Source organism: Haematobia irritans, chromosome 5, assembly GCF_050003625.1.
Source record: "Haematobia irritans isolate KBUSLIRL chromosome 5, ASM5000362v1, whole genome shotgun sequence".
In the NCBI taxonomy this organism is placed as follows: Eukaryota; Metazoa; Arthropoda; class Insecta; order Diptera; family Muscidae; genus Haematobia; species Haematobia irritans.
Window position 1 is genome coordinate 165798971 of NC_134401.1, and position 23263 is coordinate 165822233.

Here is a 23263-nt window from a genome sequence, read left to right on the forward strand (position 1 = left end):
AAATTTTGACAAAATGTTGTATAGATATAAAATTTTGACAACATTTTTTATATAAATAAAATTTTGACAACATTTTCTATAGAAATAAAATTTTGACAAAATTTTCTATAGAAATAAAATTTTGACAAAATGTTGTATAGATATAAAATTTTGACAACATTTTTTATATAAATAAAATTTTGACAATATTTTCTATAGAAATAAAATTTTGACATAATTTTCTATAGAAATAAAATTTTGACACAATTTTCTATAGAAATAAAATTTTGACAAAATTGTCTATAGAAATAAAATTTTTACAAAAAATTTTATAGAATTAAAATTTTGGCAGAATTTGCTATGACGAGATCTAATCATATAAACATTTACAGTTTACTTCGATCCTAAGATTTTGACCTTCCCTTAAGGATTTTGGTATTGATTCCGAGCCAAAGATGCGGGTTCTTTAAAATAAAGATATTTTTTCGATCTATCTGGCTTTAACTAGGATCAATGAAACTAAAATTAGGCTACAGATCTCATTTATCAAATTTTCATTTCAGATCTCATTTATCAAAATTTCCTTTACGCGGCATATTAAAACGCTATTCTCGTACAAAAAAATGCCACTTTAAATATCCAAATTATGACGGATACTCTAAAGTTAAAAATGTTTTCTCAAATTCCAAAAAACTTTAAACCAAAGATGCTGAATCCTTTAAATAAGTCTTAGCCTATGTTTGAAACGTTTTTATCTTAAATCTAAAGATTCTATATTTCAGTTAATTTAAGTTTGATTTTTTTATTTAAGAAAAATTTGCCTTACTTCAAAGACATGCAACTTTAACGAGAGGACGTAAATTTACAAAATTTGTGTCCTAAATTTAATTTAAAAAATGTTTTGAAGCAATGTATATAAACTTTATTCTAATTAAAATGTCATTATTTTAAAGAAATTTGTCCTTAACATGGTTGGGTAATATTTAGGAAAATGTAAATATTTTTTTCAGTGTAGGGATTTTATCTAAGATATTAGTCTGGGCCAACATTGAGATCTGATCAGATCTAATTCCATAGTAAATAGATATGATTATATATTATCATTTTTCGGATCTACTTATATCTAATTGTATAGAAATAGATCTCTCAATTTGTACTTGGGTAACTCTTAAAAAATCACCCTTTACTACAACAAATCATACACACATGACATTTACAACGTCCAATGTAAAAGTCCTCAAAAAAAAAATCCACACCCAAATGGGCTTCAGATTTTCCTTAAGGTATGAATTAAATTAAAGATGATCGGGATTGTTGTGATGCCATCTTCATTAAAATATAATGGCATGACCCATCAAACTGAAAAGGGCGGGACTCACGCATATCTTACCCACCCTCTGGGTAATTTATGGATAATTTATTTAAAGTTGGAGAATAATAAAATCAAACAATTAAGAATATTTTTAGATTCCCCAAGAAAAAGAAAAACCCCAAGAAAAAAAAAACGACGTCGGCCAATTCATTCATGCATTTCAATTTATTGGGCCCTTGATTAGTTGGTTCATTCACATTTTCATTTGGAATAAACAACTGGTGATGATTGGTACGTGGAGTGTAGAGTAGAGCAGAAAAAAATCGAAACAATTTTCCAAAGCAACAAAATGTATACAAAACGTGACATTTGTTTATACGTTTCCTATTGTATGACTTCTAAAATAAATTTCAACAATGCAATATTAAACAACAAGAAAAAAAAAACATAAAAAAAAACAAAAACAATTAAAAAAAATACAAAAAAAAAACACCACATTAATTTCAAGTTTACTTTTCACTTTATTTCAGTCGCATTGTGATGACGAGTGGTGACGAGTTCTGGAGAATTACTGATAGTCAAATGCCGGTCATTTTGTGGAAAACGCTTTAAAATAAAAACCATAATACACCATAGCAATCGCTAACAAGGCGTCATCAGTGTTGACAAAAAAAAAAGCTGAAAAAAATTCATTGAGATAAAATTCTAGATAAACAAATGGCTTAAAGTAAATAAAGGCAAAATTTTGTTAAATAATTAGTTTAGACAAAAAAAATTCACAATTATCTCACCAAACAGATATAAGAAAAGAGAATTCTAAGGTCTGAGTGTTAAAGCCACAAAAAAGAAAAAAAGCTCTATTAGCCATAACAAAATCAAAAAAGTTAATGGAGAGAGAAGTTGATTTTTTTTAAGGAAAAAATATATGAAGAAAATATAGTGAAAAAATCTCAAGTGATCAATAAACAAATATGAAAAATCCTTTAGGATTAAAGTGAATTTTAAGATTTAAGAAAAAAATCGTAAAACAAAACATGAATACAATGCCTTTGAAAAATCTAGAAAATTCATTACCAGAATCTTCCCCAAAACCCCTATTGAATACATCTCCCACCACACCTTTAACACCCCTTATTGTGACATCAATAATATCCCCTGGCTCGGGGGAAGATCAAAAGGATATTACCATTGCCACCAGCCCCACAGACAGTGCTGCATCACCTAAAGATCTTCAGGATACTTCACGTAACTCGGATAGTGGCAAGAGTAGCAGTTGTAGCCCTACCCTATTGGATTGCAGTTTTGATAGTGGTATAGCTGGAGTATTACTCGACACTAACGATATGCAATTACATAAAAGGATTCAACAGTGTCAACGTATCCTGTTGGCCTTGGAAAGAGATAGGGAGAATTTTTCCTTGCTTAGAAATCGATTGAGGTAAGTAGCAAGATTTGTTTTCCCTTTCAATTTTTCAATTTTTCTTTAGAAATTGAATGGAATGAATCCGTGCTTCTCTTCCGTCTTGATTTCATTTGTATGATTAATCCAAGAAACTACGATGAACATTTTTTTGGGGGTGAGGGTGGCTACTATAAGGATTATTTTAATAAATCTTCCGTTTAAAGGGTGATACGGTCAAAATTTGGTCAATATAAACTTGACATATTTCGTTCAATTTTGCATTTAAAAAACCTGAACACCCCTCATTTTGAAGGTGTGTGTGTGTAGAATGTTGCTCCTATTTTGATTTTGGAATTCACTCTTCAGTTGTCAAAATGCCGTCCAAGCAAGAAGAGCAGCGTATCAAAATTTTGCTCGCGCATCGCGAAAATCCGAGCTACTCGTACGCAAAGCTGGCAAAATCGCTAAAAGTTGCCAAATCAACCGTTACAAATGTAATTAAAGTGTTTGGGGAACGTTTGTCGACAGCCAGGAAGTCTGGATCGGGGGGAAATCGAAAACCGGAAGCCGCTGAGACGACAAAGAGAATTGCCGGTAGTTTCAAGCGAAACCCTAACCTCTCTCTCCGAGATGCCGCAAATAAGATGGGTGTATCGTCTACAACCGTGCATCGAGCCAAAAAACGAGTCGGACTATCGACTTACAAGAAGGTAGTGACTCCAAATCGCGATGATAAACATAATACGACGGCCAAGGCGCGATCCCGGAGGCTGTACACGACGATGCCGACGAAGTTTGACTGCGTGGTAAGCCGACTACAAGCAGCTTCCGGGACAGGAGTTTTATACGGCAAAAGGAAGGGGAAAGGTATCAGATATTTTCAAGCACATAAAACTGTCAAAGTTCGCAAAGAAATATCTGGTTTGGCAAGCCATCTGTACCTGTGGCTTGAAAAGCAGCATTTTCATAGCTTCGGGGACTGTCAACCAAGAAATTTACGTGAAAGAGTGTTTGAATAAACGTCTGCTGCCTTTCCTGAAGAAACACGGTTGTTCCGTACTGTTTTGGCCGGATTTGGCATCTTGCCATTACGGTAAAAAGGCCATGGAGTGGTACGCCGCCAACAACGTGCAGGTGGTTCCCAAGGACAAGGACCCTCCCAACATGCCAGAGCTCCGCCCAATTGAGAAATACTGGGCTATTGTCAAGCGGAACCTAAAGAAGACTGCTAAGGACGAGCAGCAGTTCAAGGCAAACTGGCTTTCTGCGGCGAAAAAGGTGGACAATGTGGCTGTACAAAATCTGATGGCAGGTGTCAAGCGTGAGGCCCGGCAATTCGGATTTGGAAAAGCGAAAGCCTGACTGAATATTTTTCCTGAATTTTATACTAATTGAACTTGAAAAAGAAATTTAATTTGATTTTTTAAATAAATGATTTCACCGATTTACATGCGTTTTCCCTTGACCAAATTTTGACCGTATCACCCTTTACATTACTTCGAACTGGACCCCCATGTAGATGCCTGACCTTTTCATCTACCATGTCTGCGTTCAGACCGTAGCTTTCCAATGGGCCAATCTTCTTCCGTGGTTATTCCGTCCCACTCCATAGTGCGTGTAGCCCTCCTATTGTCCAGGTCAATCTTCTTCCTCCTCAATATGACTTCGCAATATTTCGCGATGGTGTTCCAAGGCCGTTCGTTTGCCGTCATTTTTTCTATCAGGATCTCTTCATCTATTTCGCCTACTTCTCCCTCTAGTTCCGATCTCTTGGTGACCCATCGTATGTACTTGAAAAACGCGTGATGCGCATCATCGTTGAGCCCTCCTCGTAGAGCCAATATAGACTATGAAATTCGACCATCTTATGCAAATACGTTAGGAAGAATCCGTGTCCACACAGCATCTGTGTTATGTAATAGTTCACGTCTCCGTGACTTCTGTTCGTCCACTTTTCTATATCGGAGATAAGTCTTGCTGTCCACCTGCTGTATTTATCGCAGTTCCACCGATCTTGCCACTGTTGCATAGTCTCCCGTTTCATCTCCTCTAAAGTGTTGGTGTCTACACACAAAAAAATTTCACGAACAATTTTCCAATTAAAATTTTAATTGAGTTTTAAAAAATATTCATTTAAACATTTAATTGATTCAACAAATTTTTTAATTGAAACAGAAATCAATCACAAAAATAATAGTATCAATTAATATTTTAATTGGATCAATTAACTTTTTAATTGACCTTCAATTAATTTTTTAATTGATACTATCATTTCTGTGATTGAAGATATTTCATTTAAAAATTAATTGGATCAATTAATTTCGTGATTGTAAAACAAAAAAAATGTTGTGTGTAGTCTGTTCTCCATCTGTAGGTCAAAAATCCTCTTCCTTTCCTCAGTTTGAAGGTCTATTGGGACATTGCCGGCTGTGACCAGTACATACAGTGCGATATGCGGAGGTTACACGCAAAGCAGCCGTTCGCTGTACTGCCCGATGGGCTCGCGCCCTATTCGCATATCTCAGCGCACTTGCCCATATCTCGCTTCCGTAGAGTAGAACACTATAACAGGCTTACATCAGGAGCTTTCGCTTTTTTGGTAGGGGGCGCCTAGGTTAGGTTAGGTCAGCTTTGTATTCAGTCGTATTTCTAGATATTTTATAGCGTTTCTCGTCTGAATAACGACGTCGTCACCGCTTGATTAGCAAAAACTCTGTCTTGTGTGTCGCAAGTTCTAGTCCTTGCGGTCCCAACCAGGACCTTGCCCGGAGCCACCATGGTGCAATGGTTAGCATGCCCGCCTTGCATACACAAGGTTGTGGGTTCGATTCCTGCTTTGACCGAACACCAAGAAGTTTTTCTGCGGTGGATTACCCCACCTCAGTAATGCTGGTGACATATCTAAGGGTTTCAAAGCTTCTCTAATGGCGATTTCGATTGGGATAAAAGGTGCAACATTCTCGAAATTGATTGCAAAATATGAGGGATACTCTCATAGCTTTTGGATCCCGTATTCCACACAATATTACTAATTAACAATAACCGTGGAATGACGCTAACATTTGGGCGAAAATACATTGAGGGAAAAAGTAGTGCAACACCAAGGCAACATATTTTTTTGCGAAACGAAAACGCACTAAGTGATTTCACTGCAATGTGGAACGCCGTTCGGACACGGTTATAAAAAGGAGGTCCCTTGTCATTGAGCTTAACATGGAATAGGGCAGCATTCAGTGATAAGAGAGAAGTTCACCAATGTGGTATCACAATGTACTGAACAGTCTAAGTGAGCCTGATACATCGGGCTGCCACCTAACCTAACCTTGCCCGTATCATCACCTGTGTGAGTTTTCTACGCGCCTCCGTAGTGTTACGCGTTTGTATCACCGCTGATATATCGTCAACGTAACCGACAAAAAAGTGTCCACTGGCATCTCAATTCTTAAGATATCATAGTAGCTAATATTTCATAAATCGGGGCCCAGGATCCGGATTTCCAAATTGTGCGCCAATGCCTATAAGACGCCCTACCATTTGAGACTATTAAAGCCACTTTTCACGTCTAGGGTTGCAAGTAGAACGACGGATCTGCTATGATGGCTGCCCCTCTGGTAGCCACATCCATCACATCACTAAGTTCTCCCAACGTGGAACCCGTGTTGTCTGCGTGAGAGAGTCATCCCCCTATCTGGATCGCTGAACATTTTTTAGTAGATGATATTCTTTTGCGTGATGAAAAAGTAGCCTAAAAAATACATTTCGTTAAAGAACAGCGATAAAATTATAATGAACTTAGACAACAATAGATTTCTCAATTATTCTGTTCTACTTTTATTGAATATTTCTAACAGCTCTTTTTCTCAAAACAATGCTAATCACAACAACATCACACAAAAAAAAACGCAGCCAATCATCCGCCACCAACTTCAAATGTAGGGTAATTTGGGGAGAAAAAAACAGCACACATATCTCCCTCCAAACCCATAAATATGCATATATCCGCCGATGTCATGTAATGCCAAGCCTAGCCTTTTTTTCTACACATTTTACAAACTTCTGTCTGAACGTCAGTTAAAATGCTGGCATTTAATTTAAGCTTGAGTAGAAAAAAAACGGACGAAGTTTCGTTTTATTTCGATTTTTTTTTTTGGGAAAATAAGTCTAACTTGAAAATTGTAACAAAAAATAAAACAAGAGCCACAAAGCAATCTTAGTTCACAATGACAACTACAAAAGGGCCGCAAAATTAAAATGAGCCAAAACTTACAAAAAACCAAAAACAAAATCACCCAGAAAAATTACAATACAATGAGATAATGAAACTTGGAAGCTTAGGCTTTGTATCACCGTCATCAGCGTTTGTCAGCGTCATTCAGACACAATTGGGTATTTGTTTGAGTGTCTGTGTGTGTGAGTGTGGTAGCTAGGTTGGGTCATAACAACAGAACCCAACCAACTAAACAATCAAAATAAAACCCCGGCATTGCAAAATTTGTCACACATGACAATGATGGGGAGGATGGCGTTGGTGATGGCAAAGTTTTCAGGTCTCTTGACTCTTTAACGTATCTACACTGGGAGAAATACGTCATTTCCTTCAGGACAATAATTTGAAGAAATTTCGAGTTTTTCGCTCTCTCTCTGTCTTTTGGAGCACATAAAAAACGGTTTGAAACAAATTTGTCCATACTAAAGGCTTACACAAATGTACGATAATATTTAGTGTAGGAGTTAAGCCATTGAAGTGTAAATAAGAGTAGAAATAGTAACTGTAGCTGAAGACACCCTGAGAGTATTAAAGAGAGCGTGTATTTTGTTTATTCCCTAAATACACTACTACTTATTTTTGCGTTTTTGCAAATCCGAAATTACAAAATACTTTCTTCTATACACGTGTCTCTAGAAAAACTACCTCTTCAAAGTAACACAATAGAAGATTTTTTGATGATTCTTTTTACTTGGCTAAGCCAAGTTGGCTTAGCTATGCTCTCTTACTCCCTTCTCAAGCTTACACAAATCCCCAAATTAAGACCACAAAGGGTGGGGGTATAAAACATATAATTTTAGCTATACTACCTCACTCTCTTCAGCTTCGAAGTTTCTCTACCAGTGCTGCCGCTAGTGCAAAATTGAGTGAAGTAGATTTTGGAAAAAAGTGGAGTAGATTGAATAAAATTGAAGTAGCATACATTTTTGAAAACAAAACAATAGGATTCATTTTATTATACCCTCCACCATAGGATGGGGGTATATTAACTTTGTCATTCCGTTTGTAACACATCGAAATATTGCTCTAAGACCCCATAAAGTATATACATTCTGGGTCGTGGTGAAATTCTGAGTCGATCTGAGCATGTCCGTCCGTCCGTCCGTCTGTTGAAATCACGCTAACTTCCGATCGAAAGAAGCTATCGACTTTAAACTTGGCACAAGTAGTTGTTATTGATGTAGGTCGGATGGTATTGCAAATGGGCCATATCGGTCCACTTTTACTTATAGCCCCCATATAAACGGACCCCCAAATTTGGCTTGCAGGGACTCTAAGAGAAGCAAATTTCATCCGATCCAGCTGAAATTTGGTACATGGTTTCAGCATGTGATCTCTAACAACCATGCAAAAAATTGGTCTACATCGGTCCATAATTATATATAGCCCCCATATAAACTGATCCCCCGATTTGGCTTGCGGAGCCTCTAAGAGAACCAAATTTCATCCGATCCGGCTGAAATTTGGTACATGGCGTAAGTATATGGTCTCTAACAACTATGCAAAAATTGGTCCACATCGGTTAATAATTCAGTGATTAAAACCAGGGATCCGGAGCGGTCCATTTTTTTCGCTCCGCTCCGCTCCCGCTCCGGAGAAAAGAAAATCGCTCCGCTCCACGCTCCGCTCCGAGAAAAAAAAATCGCTCTGCTCCGCTCCGCTCCTCTTCGAGAAAATTATAGTACAAACATTGTATTATTTGTTCAATTGAGTTTTATTTTACGAAAACAAAAAAACTTACTTCAATAGTTGTATTATAAAAGAAAAACAAAAATAAAGCAAAAAGTATTTCTTGCTATACATAACAAATAGTAGTAAACATTAATTATTTAGATTTTGTGTTTAGATTAATTAAAAGTATGTTTCCGTTAGGCGGCAGCGTAAGTGATTATATATATGTTTAAGAGCAGAAAAGTTCCGCTCTATGGTCTGACCATCGGACCAAATTTAAAAATTAGAAATCTTTTGGACCAATTTTGGTCCGATCGGACCAAAACGGCAACGCTGATTGGAATTGAAAGTCTATACACAGAGTAGAAGTAACTACTCTCCGAAAGTTTTTTTTGTTTTGCAACAGACGTAGAGAAGAGGTTTTGTTATATTTGCAATGTGTGTGTGTGTATGTTTATGTTTGCAACAACCTCCATCGAAATCAGTCCGTGGTATACCTACGAATATTCTTACTCAGATCTACTGTTTTTCGCTTTTTTCTCCTTTATTGTAAAAATACATTTTCGAACAGCCTTTTTAAGAAATGTTCGTTCTCAAAAAAAGTAGATAACATGCAATAATACAAATCAAGTCATTAGTTTTCAATGTGAGAAAAAATTAAAATAAATGTATATGCTCACATTTTTCAACCAAAATTTAAACTATCCATAATTTTAATTAAATTTTCGAGAACTAATATCAGAAATAAGAGAATGCTAGGATATAGTACAATAGTAAAGCAAATATGAATGTCCTTACACTAAAAAAAAGCATGCCCGGTTCCTAAGATTTTGTCTTTACTTTAACAGTTTGGGTATTAATTCCGAGCCAAAGAAGCGGAGAATGCAAGTAAGGATATTTTAAAAACGCAATTCTCTTTTAAATTTGGGGGTTATGTACTTGCTTCTAGGAAGCAAATGTTAATTTTTCATTTTTTTAGATTTTTTTCGCCAGTTGTTATCACAATCCTTTAAAAACGAGTTAACAACAATGTTATTTTCCATATTAAGACTCGACTTCCAGTAGAAATTATGCTATGTTTCAAGTAAAAAGTGTCTTTAAAATAAAGTGTTGAAAAACAAGTCTTATTTTTTAACGATTTTTTGCTTGGCAAGATGCAAAAAGGAAACAAATTTAAATGCAATTTTATTAATTTTAAAGAATTTTTCTTAATTATTAAAGTCACGTTGACCTTACCTCAAAAATTTTATCTTTCATGTTATGATACACATTTTAAAGTAAAATCACTTAATTATAAGGACATTACAACTTCATTCAAAAGTTTATTGACTTTTGGACAAGGAAAAAAACTTTATTTTAGAGAAATGCGTCTTCCATGTTAAGCAAAATTTGCATTCTTATTCTAAGGACATGAAATCTTTGACTTCACGACAATATTTTTTTCAGTGTAGAAAACTAAAAAATTAAATATAATAAAGATCGTTTAATTGCATTTATTTGACGTTCATTACAAACATCTTTGTAGTAATACGGGATGAAATTGATCGAAAGTACTGTTGTTACTTTTACAACACGTACTAGAGATATATTTTGACATTTGCCGTTTTTGAAAACAATTACCAAAAAAACACGTTGTGTTTTCCCCAATGTACGTACGTACAAAAATACATATCGTACATTTTAAACGTTTACTCACACTGCGCTAAGTACTAGCTATATTTGAAATTACCTGCACAGTGTAATTTCAAAGTTACACATTTCATTCAAGTAATATTTTATTCGGAGCGGAGCGGTTTTTCATTTGGAAACCGCTCCGCTCCGGATTTTAGAAATGCCGCTCCCGCTCCGGCAAAAAAAGGGCTTGCTCCGCTCCGCTCCTGATCCCTGAATAAAACCGCTATGTTCATCGTAATTAAAGGAATAGGAAAAACAATTAGGTAATATGGGTAAAAATTTAAAAATTTGAAGCAGAACAAAAAGTGAAGCAGATTTTTGGAAGAAGGAGTGACGAAGTAAATTTTGTGAAAATGAAGCAAAATACTTCGATTGAAGTAGTAGCGGCAGCACTGTTCTCTACCTCTCATTTACTCATATCACTAACTATACATTAATACACGTGTTTTTCTGAGAGTAATGCACAATACTGAGAGTAATGCAAGCGAGCAAATTATGAATTTGTAGCAAGAGTTTGTCAACAGTTTTCGTACTTATATACCATACACACATATATCTTTGTCGGAACTAATACGTGTACGTTGCAACGTATTTGCAGGCACAAATACTTTTCAGTTCTAACTCTCAATAGAGATAAATGTGTTGATATGTCTTACAAGATGTCTTGTGCAGGCCCTTTAATCCACACCCAGAGAAGAAATATGATCAGAAGCAGCGTTGCCAATTTAGCTTTTTTCCCGCTAGATTTGGCTTTTTTTGAATACGTTTAGCGGGGAAAAAATGCATTTAGCTTTTAGCTTTTTTTCTGGCTTTTTTTCATGACCCTTTTAGCTATTTTTGGCTTTTTTTATTTTCGACATGTTTCTATTGAAATATGGATAAAACGGCATTTTTATCTAAGCCTTGCTGTAAGAATAAGGGTTTCCACATATTTCAAAGCTCAGTTGAAACATTAATAATGATTCCAGCCATTATGCGGGCATTTTTGTAGCAAATACACCTTGTTGTAAAGTTTTTTCATCATATTCATAAAAGTTATCGTAAACTTTAAATCTACTATTACCATACAAATTTGTTAGATAAACTGTCAGTAAATTATTGGGAATATTAGCATTTGACTCGTTTATCCTTTTTATGTTATTATAATATTCTAAAGTTATTGCGATATTACTAAATTAAAATAGTAGATGTGAATTGCTTTGTGCACTGAAAAAATATTGTCGTGAGGCCAAAGATTTCATCTCCTTAAAATACGAACGCGAATTTTGGTTATAATAGCATTTGTGAATTTCTCTTATATAAACTGTTTTCCTTGTCCAAAAGACGATAAAGTCGTTTTGTCCTTACAATTAAGTGATTCAACTTAAAAATGGGCATGTTTTCATGAAAGAAGGAAGAATTAATGAAATAGTCTTTAAATGTGAGGAGTTTTTGCATCTTAACCACAAACTAAAATAGCGTTCAAAAGAAGATGAAGATGTTGTTCAACACTTTATTTTAAAAACGTATACATACAATAATTTCTACTTGAAGTCGAGTCTGAATTTGGAAATTTAAGTTGGCGTTAGCACGTTTTTAAAGCACTTTGATAGCTCATGAAGAAAATGAAAATGTTTTTACTGGGAAATGTAAACTGTAGGTATTTTCTACAATTTAAATAAAAGTAATGTATTTCGAATTTCTCACAATTTCAAAACCAAACTAAAATTTTATTTAAAAAAATTACAAATCATTTTTTTTTACCAAATCCAAAGCATGCTTAGATTATTTAATATTTTAAAATAACAAGTAAATAAAATAGAGGTGTTGGGAAGGTAGCTCCCACAAAACGAAGGAAAAAATTTGTGATAGTAATCAAAATGTATCGAATACGCAAACAGAGCTAATATGCCTTAGATATTGTTACAGTTTCACAGAAGTGGAATTAAAATGAAAATAATATGCATTTTAAGTGAAATAAAGCTTTTAACTTTGTTAAATTTCAATCACTTTGATACAAAAAATTTAGCTTTTTTTCTAGCTATTTTTTAGCATTTTTTAGCTTTTTTTAGCTATTTTTTTGGGCAAATCTAGCGGTTTTTGGTGAAACAATTCTGGCAACGCTGATCAGAAGGAATAAGAGATGTTACTTTTTCAAGGAGAACCTGACATTTTTTTGTCGCAAAGATATTGTCAGCCTTGGGCAGACAAACAAACAAATCGTGACAATAGCAAACATAAATTTTGCCGAGTGTAAAGAAATTCATAGCAACTCCTAATCTCGCTGTAGACAATAACAAACCTCCATTATGACAATGGAAATTGTTGGCGTTTTTCCGCCACATTTTTTTGGAGCAATAGAATTTTTATGTTTGTCAATGATAATTGACAAATAAATAAAAATTAATGTCAATTTTTGCAATGCAAATACAAAAAAAAAAAAATACATATTAGCAATAATTGCAAAAATACAAATGTCTATAAGATATTTATTATTCGCATATATTTTACAAAATTTTCAATTATATGCATGAATTGCAAACGGAGGTTTAAGAAAGAAAAAAAAAATCAACTACCATAAAATAAAAACTCAGAAACAAAATTAATTATAGCCTTAGGCAATACGTATTTGCAAAAAAAAAAAAAATTTAACTAAGTTCAGTAAAAATCCATTTTTTATAATTTTTCAAAACTGGATTGATTTTTATTTCGACCTCGTCCCAAAAATTGTTTAGCAAATTGCACTTGTTGCCTTTTCCCAGCTGACCTTACTTTACTTTGGAGATTCATAGCCACTTCCGATAAGATAAGCAATCTTAGCTATTCCAGCCTCTAGCATGCACATGCCTTTGATAATGAATATTTGTTATTACTTGGATAAGAGTCATATTATTCATGTTTAATGAATGAGTAATTAGGAATTTGATAATCGCTATTTAATTCTAAAGAATTTTTATTATAATCAGTCCTTTTGCACTGAGAGAAGAGCAGCAAATTTTATAGGAATACATGTAATAAAATCGAAAATTATAACATTTTCCATAGACTATCACTAAAAAATCTTGGGATCCAATTCCATGTTCTCCACACATATCACGGGACCCATACGGACCACGGTTGCCACTCGGGCCTAAAATAATCTACCAAAATATGGAGCAAATTACCAAAAAAAAAACACCAAACAAGAAGAATATAGAAAATTTCGTCAAAATATTATTTCTATAGAAAATTTTGTCAAAATTTTATTTCTATAGAAAATTTTGTCAAAATTTAATTTCTATAAAAAATTTTGTCAAAATTTTATTTCTAAAGAAAATTGTATCAAGATTTTATTTCTATAAAAAAATTTGTCAAAATTTTATTTCTATAGAAAATGTTGGCAAAATTTTATTTCCATAGAAAATTTTGTCAAAATTTTATTTCTATAGAAAAATTTATCAACATTTTATTTCCATAGAAAAATTTGTCAAAATTTTATTTCCATAGAAAATTTTGCCAAAATTTTATTTCTATAGAAATTTTTGTCAAAATTTTATTTCTATAGAAAATTTTGTCAAAAGTTTATTTCTATAGAAAATTTTGTCAAAATTTTATTTCTATAGAAAATTTTGTCAAAATTTTATTTCTATAGAAAATGTTGTCAAAATTTATTTCTATAGAAAATTTCGTCAAAATTTTATTTCTATAGAAAATTTGTCAAAATTTTATTTCTATGGAAAATTTTGTCAATATTTTATTTCTATAGAAAAATTTGTCAAAATTTTATTTCTATAGAAAAATTTGTCAACATTTTATTTCTATAGAAAAATTGTCAAAATTTTATTTCTATGGGAAATTTTGTCAAAATTTTCTTTCTATAGAAAAATTTGTCAACATTTTATTTCTATAGAAAAATTGTGAAAATGTTATTTCTATAGAAAAATTGTCAAAATTTTATTTCTATAGAAAATTTTGTCAAAATTTTATTTCTATAGAAAAATTTGTCAACATTTTATTTCTATAGAAAAATTTTTCAACATTTTATTTCTATAGAAAAAATTTTCAAAATTTTATTTCTATAGAAATTTTTGTCAAAATTTTATTTCCATAGAAAAATTTGTCAAAATTTTATTTCCATAGAAAATTTTGTCAAAATTTTATTTCTATAGAAAATGTTTGCAAACTTTTATGTCTATAGAAAATTTTTGCAAAATTTTATTTCTATAGAAAGTTTCGCCAAAATTTTATTTCTATAGAAAATTTGTCAAAATTTTATTTCTATGGACAATTTTATTTCTATATAAAATTTTGTCAAAATTTTATTTCTATAGAAAATTTTGTCAAAATTTTATTTCTATAGAAAATTTGGTCAAAATTTTATTTCTATAGAAAATTTGTCAAAATTGTATTTCTATGGAAAATTTTGTCAATATTTTATTTCTATAGAAAAATTTGTCAAAATTTTATTTCTATAGAAAAATTTGTCAACATTTTATTTCTATAGAAAAATTGTCAAAATTTTATTTCTATGGGAAATTTTGTCAAAATTTTATTTCTATAGAAAATTTTGTCAAAATTTTATTTCTATCGAAAATGTTGTCAAAATTTATTTCTATAGAAAATTTCGTCAAAATTTTATTTCTATGGAAAATTTTGTCAAAATTTTATTTCTATAGAAAATTTTGTCAAAATTTTATTTCTATAGAAAAATTTTTAAAAATTTTATTTCTATAGAAAAATTTGTCAACATTTTATTTCCATAGAAAATTTTGTCAAATTTTTATTTCTATAGAAAATTTTGTCAAAATTTTATTTCTATAAAAATTTTGTCAAAATTTTATTTCCATAAAAATTTTGTCAAAATTTTATTTCTATAGAAAAATTTGTCAAAATTTTAATTTCCATAGAAAAATTTGTCAAAATTTTATTTCCATAGAAAATTTTGTCAAAATTTTATTTCTATAGAAAATTTTATTTCTATAGAAAGTTTTGTCAAAATTTTATTTCTATAGAAAATTTGTCAAAATTTTATTTCTACACGGATGAAAACGACTGTTTTTCATATGTTTGGCTATAAACATTATATGTTTGGAACACAAATTTTTAAACACAATATTTTTGAGTACAAGCATATAATGTTCATAAACTAGCATAACATGTTTGGGACATATATGTTGATATGTTAGAACATATTATGTTTGGGACATAAAATGTTTGTAAATATAATATGCTTGGATGCAAACATATATTAATTTAGAAATAGCCTATAAACATATATGTGTTTAGTAGCTTGGAGCGCTATTTAACAGGGAGCGATATTGAATTAAGTTGGTGGTTGTTGCTTGTTATTACAAAATTAACATTTTATTTTTCTTTGGGCAATTGATCAGCTACTTCTTTGATCCTTACAAACTGTGTGGTCCGCTGTTCGAATCCCCGTCCGGCAAAAGGTAAAATTAAAATAAAAAAAAATCATGCAATTGAATAATTTCTTCTACAATGTTTGTATTACAGAAAAAGGTGCTAAGAACTAAAAAATCTCGTGGAAGTGAGAAAGATGTGGGGGAATATACAATTGGGCAGAAACAAAATTTTGAGCATTCAGGTCGAAAACCTATGTTGTTAGCACCTATATTACCTGTTTATTTTCATAATTCATTATGATTGTAAATATATAAATAAATAAATAAAATTTTGAGCACAATATTGTTTGGGAGAATTTTTTTAAGCATATAATATTTTAGGGTGCAAAATGCTTCCAAACATATTATATGTTCACATAATAACATATTGTTTTTTGGAAGACACCATTATTGAATTTGGATGCAAAAATACAAAATTTTTGGAACTTAGACTACCCAAACATATATTGTTTAGACCAATATGCTTTCAAACATATTATATATTGGAAGAGATCAAACATATAAATGTTTGGGCAATACCCAAAAATGTATATGCTTGAAGCAAAATATGTTTGGGAGTATATGTTACAGAAGCGATTTTTTGTGAGCGTGTATAGACAATTTTGTCAAAATTGTATTTCTATATAAAATTTTGTCAAATCTTTATTTCTATATAAAATTTTGTCAAAATTTTATTTCTATATAAAATTTTGTCAAAATTTTATTTCTATATAAACTTTTGTCAAAATTTTATTTCTATATAAAATTTTGTCAAAATTTTATTTCTATAGAAAATGTTATCAAATTTTTTTTTCTATAGAAAATTTTGTCAAAATTAATTTTTTTTTAGAAATTTTTGTACCTCTTAGAGGAATAGTTTGCAAAATCTACCATTTTTGGTAAAATTTTACTAACGGTGGGAACCGTGATACGGACACATCACAGCAATAGGAAATGATTTACCCATTCATTATTCACGCAAAATCACCTAAAAAAAATAAACTATACACCCGTCAAACCTCTGTGAAAAATATGGAAAATAGAAGCAAAAAAATCCACATGGCTAAGAGGAATTGGTTAAAATTCACCATTAAAAATAAATTGTTGTAATTATATGGTCAATATCATAAGGCGAACGTGAAACACATGAACAGGAAAATATCGCATTCATGTGGAAATGATGTAATATTTGCATTTGTTTTAATAAATAATCCATCGTCCATGGCTACACTTGCAGCACAGCTATTATAGCCAGATACCCCTAGTATGAGATGTCAAATCTATCATCCAATTATGTCGGAATATAAACTCCATATACATAACACGAACGAGCACTCTATGAAGCACCATTATGAGTAGTATGTTAACAGTTTAATAGACATTGGAAACTGAACATTGAAATATTAAAATTTTGTTGAGATTTTTGAATTGAACATAATTCAAAAGCATTGTTTTTTGTGTAAAAATACTATACACATTAGCCTGATACAAGGGTTGCCTTTTATATTTCGGAATTAGAGAAAAAACCAACGAAAATCGTTTTATTGTTTTTTTCAAAATATTTTTGCATGCGTTTCTATTATGACACTATAGAATGACAGTTGTGGTTAGTCGTTTTGGTGTTTGAGTTTGTTATTATGGTATGTAGAATACAGTTTGAGAGATATTGGCATAAGAGAGTGAGTTACACTCTCTTCTTGTCAATGTCATATCAATTAAAAAAATATGGTAATAGTTTGGATAAGAGAATGATACTTATAGCTATGGAGCCTACACAGAGTGTGATGAAATTATAAGATATGAAAATTATATTAGCCAAATATATGTATAGGTGTAACAATAAATTACTCTCCATTTACATGAGGCGCCCATAATAGAGAATCCATACATACATACATGTATAACATATGTGGTACCCCAGAGAGCTGTTGTAATACATATTAATTCACAATAGCGGTGGATAATGAGCACAATCTATTTTTTTTCCATAGATATGGTCTTGAAAGGATTCTCCAACTCCAAAACACTCAAATTATTTTAAATAACAGCCAATTTTTCAAATATATTGCTGCTATCATTTACTTCTTATTTCGCGTTTTTTAACATTTTTCCAAATAAACCCATATGGCATCGTTTTCGTCTGAGTTTTATTTTTATTAGCTTACAGTACAATACAAACTTCTAGATGAGAATTCATTTCATAAGCGTCATAACTTTCATGATCCACTTGTTGTCTACATCATTCTTATCGGTGAAACTTTCTTTCTGCACGTTTTACGATTAACGAGGATGAGAGATACGTGTCTGAATGCACGGTATGGGCGTTAGTTATGGGGGATATATGGCTATATTGACAAAGTATTCCGATTCCAATTTGTTTTCCAGTGTGTATTTAGATTATTTACTATTTACATGGTGAAATATGCCTAACTAATCTCAGACAATTTTCTCTTGTTCTCATTTTTACAAATGCCAAGAATTTCAAATGCAATAAAAGCTACGAAAGGGTGGAGAGATAATATAAACCCCAGACGACTATAAAACAACTATTGAATTTTCTACATTTACATGCATATCATGCGTTTTGGGTGTTTGAAAGACGACACCGAAAAAGTTACAAAGAAAAAAACTTTTAGTGAAAATTAATTACAGATAATAGTGAAATGTTTAGAAATGTAAACATTTACAAAATTTATTCGAAATTAAAATTGAAAGTAAAACTAAAATTAAATGTAAAAATAAAATTTGATTTTAAATAAAAATTAAAAAATAATAAAAAAAATAAAATGCAAATTAAAATTAAAACCAAAAATAAAACTATAATTAAATTTAAATTATTATTAGAATTAAAATTAAATTTATTTAATTTCAGATAAAAACTACGGCTTCTAGAAACCCAAGGAGTTAAATCGGGAGATCGTTCTTATGGGGGCTATACTAAAATATAGATCGATACTCACCGTTTTCGGCACACCTCTTTATGACCCGAAAATACCTCTAGATTTCCAATTTCAGGCAAATAGGATAAAAACTTCGGATTCTAGAAGCCCAAGAAGTAAAATCGGAAATCGGTCTATATGGGGGCTATACCAAAATATGGACCGATACTCATCATTTTCGGCACACCTCTTTATGGTCCTAAAATACCTCTAGATTTCCAACTTCAGACAAATTGGATAAAAACTACGGTTTCTATAAGTCCAAGACCCCAAATCGGGAGGTCATTTTATATGGGGACCATACCAAAACATGGACCGATACTCACAATTTTTGGCACAATACGGTTTCTAGAAATCCAAGGAGTTAAATCGGGAGATCGTTCTTATGGGGGCAATATTAAAATATGGACCGATACTCACCGTTTTCGGCACACCTCTTTATGACCCGAAAATACCTCTAGATTTCCAGTTTCAGGCAAATAGGATAAAAACTTCGGATTCTAGAAGCCCAAGAAGTAATATCAGGAAATCGGTCTATATGGGGGCTATACCAAAACATGGACCGATACTCACAATTTTTGGCACACTACGGTTTCTAGAAACCAAGGAGTTAAATCGGGAGATCGTTCTTATGGGGGCAATATTAAAATATGGACCGATACTCACCATTTTCGGCACACCTCTTTATGGTCCCAAAATACCTCCAGATTTCCAATTTCAGACAAATTAGATAAAAACTACGGTTTCTATAAGCCCAAGACCCCAAATCGGGAGGTCGTTTTATATGGGGACCATACCAAAACATGGACCTATACTCACAATTTTTGGCACACGTATTTGTGGTCCTACAATACCTCTAGATTTCCAATTTCAGGTAAATTGAATAAAAACTGCGGTTTCTATAAGCCCAAGAAGTAAAATCGGGAGATCGGTCTATATGGAGGCTATACCAAAATATGGACCGATACTCACAATTGTTTGGCACACGTATTTGTGGTCCTACAATACCTCTTGATTTCCAATTTCAGGTAAATTGAATAAAAACTGCGGTTTCTATAAGCTCAAGAAGTAAAATCGGGAGATCGGTCTATATGGGGGCTATACCAAAACATGGACCGATACTCACCATTTTTGGCACAAACATACCTCTAGATTTCAAATTTCAGGCAAATTGGATAAAAACTACGATTTCTATAAGCCCAAGACCCCAAATCGGGAGGTCGGTTTATATGGGGACTATATCAAAACCTGGACCGATATAGCCCATCTTCGAACTTGACTTGCCTGCAGACAAAAGACGAGTTTGTGCAAAATTTAAGCACGATTGGTTCATTATTGAAGACTGTAGCGTGATTACAACAGACAGACAGACGGACATCGTTATATCGTCTTAGAATTTCTCCCTGATATAGTCGGAAATCGATATTTCGATGTGTTACAAACGGAATGACAAACTTATTATACCCCCGTCACCATTATACGGTGGTGGGTATAATGAATATTAAAATAAAAATTAAAAATTAAAAAATAAAAAATAAAACTAAAATTAAGATCCAAATTAAAATTAAAATAATTCTAAAATTTAAAGTCAAAATAATTCTAACATTTTAAATTCAAAGTAAAACTACAATTACAAATAAAATATAAAAATTAAAAGTAGGATGAATACTATTTTTTTTTTTCATTTTTTGTTTAATTTACACTCAAAAATGAACCCTCTAACGTAGTGAATTTCACTCTATTTTGGTTCATTTCCATGAATAATAAAATTAAAATAAAAATTTAAATTTAAAAAAAATAAATAAATAATAAAATTAAAATTAAAATCAAAATTAAAATTAAAACCAAAATTTAAATTAAAACTAAAACTAAAAATAAAAATAAAATTTAAATTAACATAAATTAAATTTAAATTAGAGTATAATCCTCTGCTAGGGGGCTAGTTCTCCCTCTTTTTTTAGTTTTCCTTCCTTTTTTTAATTTTTACAATTTACACTAAAAAACAAAGACAGGAAGTAAACTCTATTTAGGTTTATGGACATTATTATGTTTTAGTTAATATTTTTCAAATATGAGAAAGTTTCCTTAACTTTAATAATTTTTTTAATAATTTAACTAACGTAGTTACGTGAACTCATAGAAAAAATAAATAATAAAATCAAATAAAAATCTAAATGAATAAAAAATATATTTAAAATTAAGATCCCAATTAAAATTAAAATCAAAAATAAAATTAAATTTAAAACCAAAAAATATAATACTAATATTAAAATTAATAATAAAATTTAAAATTAAATTAAATTAAATTTAAAATAGAGTAAAATCATCTGCTAGGGGGAGACCTAGTTTTTCCTTTACTTTAAAAAACAAAGGCAGGAATTAAACTCTACGGGACAGTGAACTTCAATCTTTTTTGTTCATGGAAATTATTAATAAAATTAAGATAAAATTTAAAATTAAAATAAAATATTAAATAAAAAATACAATTAAAGTTAAGATCCATATTAAAGTTAAAACCAAAATTCAAATTAAAATTAAAATAATTATAAAATTTAAAATTAAAATTAATATTAAAAACAAAATTAAAACAAAAATTAAGAATAAAATTAAAATAAAATTTATATTAAAATAAATTTAAATTAGAGTATAATCCTCTGCTAAGGAAAGTTTCCCTTTTTTAATTTTCGCATTTTACACTAAAAAATAAAGGCAGGAATTTAACTCAATTTAGGTTCATGGAAATTATTATGTTTTAGTTAATATTTTTCAAATATTAGTGAGTTTCCTTAACTTTAAAAATTTTTTGTGTACGTTAGTTAAGTAAACTAATAGAAAAAATAATCAAATAAAAAACTAAATAAATAAAAAATATATTTAAAATTAAGATCCCAATTAAAATTAAAATCAAAAATAAAATTAAAATTAAATTTAAAACCAAAAAATATAATACTAATATTAAAATTAATATTAATATTAAAATTTAAATAAAATTTAATTCCTTTACTTTAAAAAACAAAAGCAGGAATTAAACTCTATGGGACAGTGAATTTCAATCTATTTTGGTCCATGGAAATTATTAAAAGAATTAAAACAAAATTTAAAATTAAAATAAAAAATTAAATTAAAGTTAAGTTAAGTTAAGATCCACATTAAAGATAAAACCAAAATTAAAATTCCAATTAAAAAATTTAAAATTAATATTAATATTAAAAACAAAATTAAAACTAAATTTAAAAATGAAATTAAAATAAAATTTATATTGAAACAAATTTTAATTAAATTAAATTAGAGTATAATCCTCTGCTAAGGAAGTTTCCTTTTTTTAATTTTCGCATTTTACACTAAAAAACTAAGGCAGGAATTTAACTCAATTTAGATTCAATTTAAATTAAATTTAAATTAGAGTATAATCCTCTGCTAGGGGGAGAACTAGTTTTTACCTTTTTTAATTTTCGTAAATTGCGAAAAAACAAAGACAGGAATTTAACTCTATTTAGGTTTATGGAAATTATTATATTTTAGTTAATATTTTTCAAATGTGAGTAAGTTTCCTTAACTTTAATAATTTTTTGTGTACTTTAGTTAGGTGGACTAATAAAAAGGAGAAATTTATACACAAATAACGTATAAAGACCTTACGGGAAATTGGTGCAAGTTGCCAATGACAGACATATCACAAGTCTGGTAGCGATGTTCCGGTTTCTCTCAATTTGTTTTTTTTTATTTTAATATAATTTATTAATTTTTATACTTTCTTGGTATTAAAGCATTATTGTATTTATTGAAATAAAATTATCAGAATAATTTATTGTTTAACATATTGCAAAAGCCTTTTCTTTTTCTTAAGAAGTTGTCCTGTCTATGGGGTGGTCCTATTAAACTTGTACACTTGGAATGACTCCAAGTTTTCTTGATTTTTTCAAAAAATATTTACTTAGTTTTATGATAAAGGAGTTTATAATATAGTTTAGTTAATTTTTTTCTACAATTAACCTTCTAAAATTAATCCTTCGTGCTGGTTTCAATGTTTTTTTTTATTTTTTGAGTGTAGAAGTTTTTAGTCCAGAGAAAAATTTCCCTGTGTATTTCATGGATTTGAAATAGATCCCATTATATGCTGTCTAAAACCCATATGTAATGTTTTAGTTTTTTTTTGTTTGTTTTTGATTTCCCGTGAAACCTTACATGATTTCCAACAGTCTTCTAAAATCTATGCAAGCACCACTACCTGTCCTATTAATGTCTAATATTTCAGCTTAAATGTGTCGCCTAGTAAATGACGACTGTATCTTATAGTTCTTCTTTCCTTACATTTGTTGTTTGCGATTTTCTTCTGTTCGCTTTTGTGATTGAGATTTCCGATGGGTTAGGGTCAAAAGAAGACTTAGTGAAAACAAACATGCAATGTTGGAATGGAAAAATCGGCCTGCTACTTCCTTCAATTGATTTCGTTTCGTATTTGTGATAAACACGCAACGCACAGAAATTTTATTAAACACAAATAAAAATAAAAAATTATATAAAAAATATTTATATTTTTAAATTTTTATGAAAACCGTTATAGTTTTGTAACTTAATTTCGTTCGTAAAAGTGCTTAAGAAGAAAATAAAAGCTTTTGTCGGGAAAAGCCCTCTCTCTCACGGTGTGTTTAACTCATT

General features: G+C 30.6%; 1 protein-coding gene across 6 annotated transcripts in view; it reads left to right on the plus strand.

The window, feature by feature from the left end:
- Positions 1–23263, plus strand: part of M7BP (Myosin-7a binding protein) — a 229492-nt gene that overhangs the window by 40898 nt on the left and 165331 nt on the right. For all 6 annotated transcript variants that reach the window (XM_075311229.1, XM_075311231.1, XM_075311227.1 and 3 more), the window contains exon 2: positions 1822–2729. In XM_075311229.1, the coding sequence (XP_075167344.1) occupies positions 2326–2729 (404 nt within the window). In that variant the 5' untranslated portion in view covers positions 1822–2325. The remainder of the gene's footprint in view (positions 1–1821; positions 2730–23263) is intronic.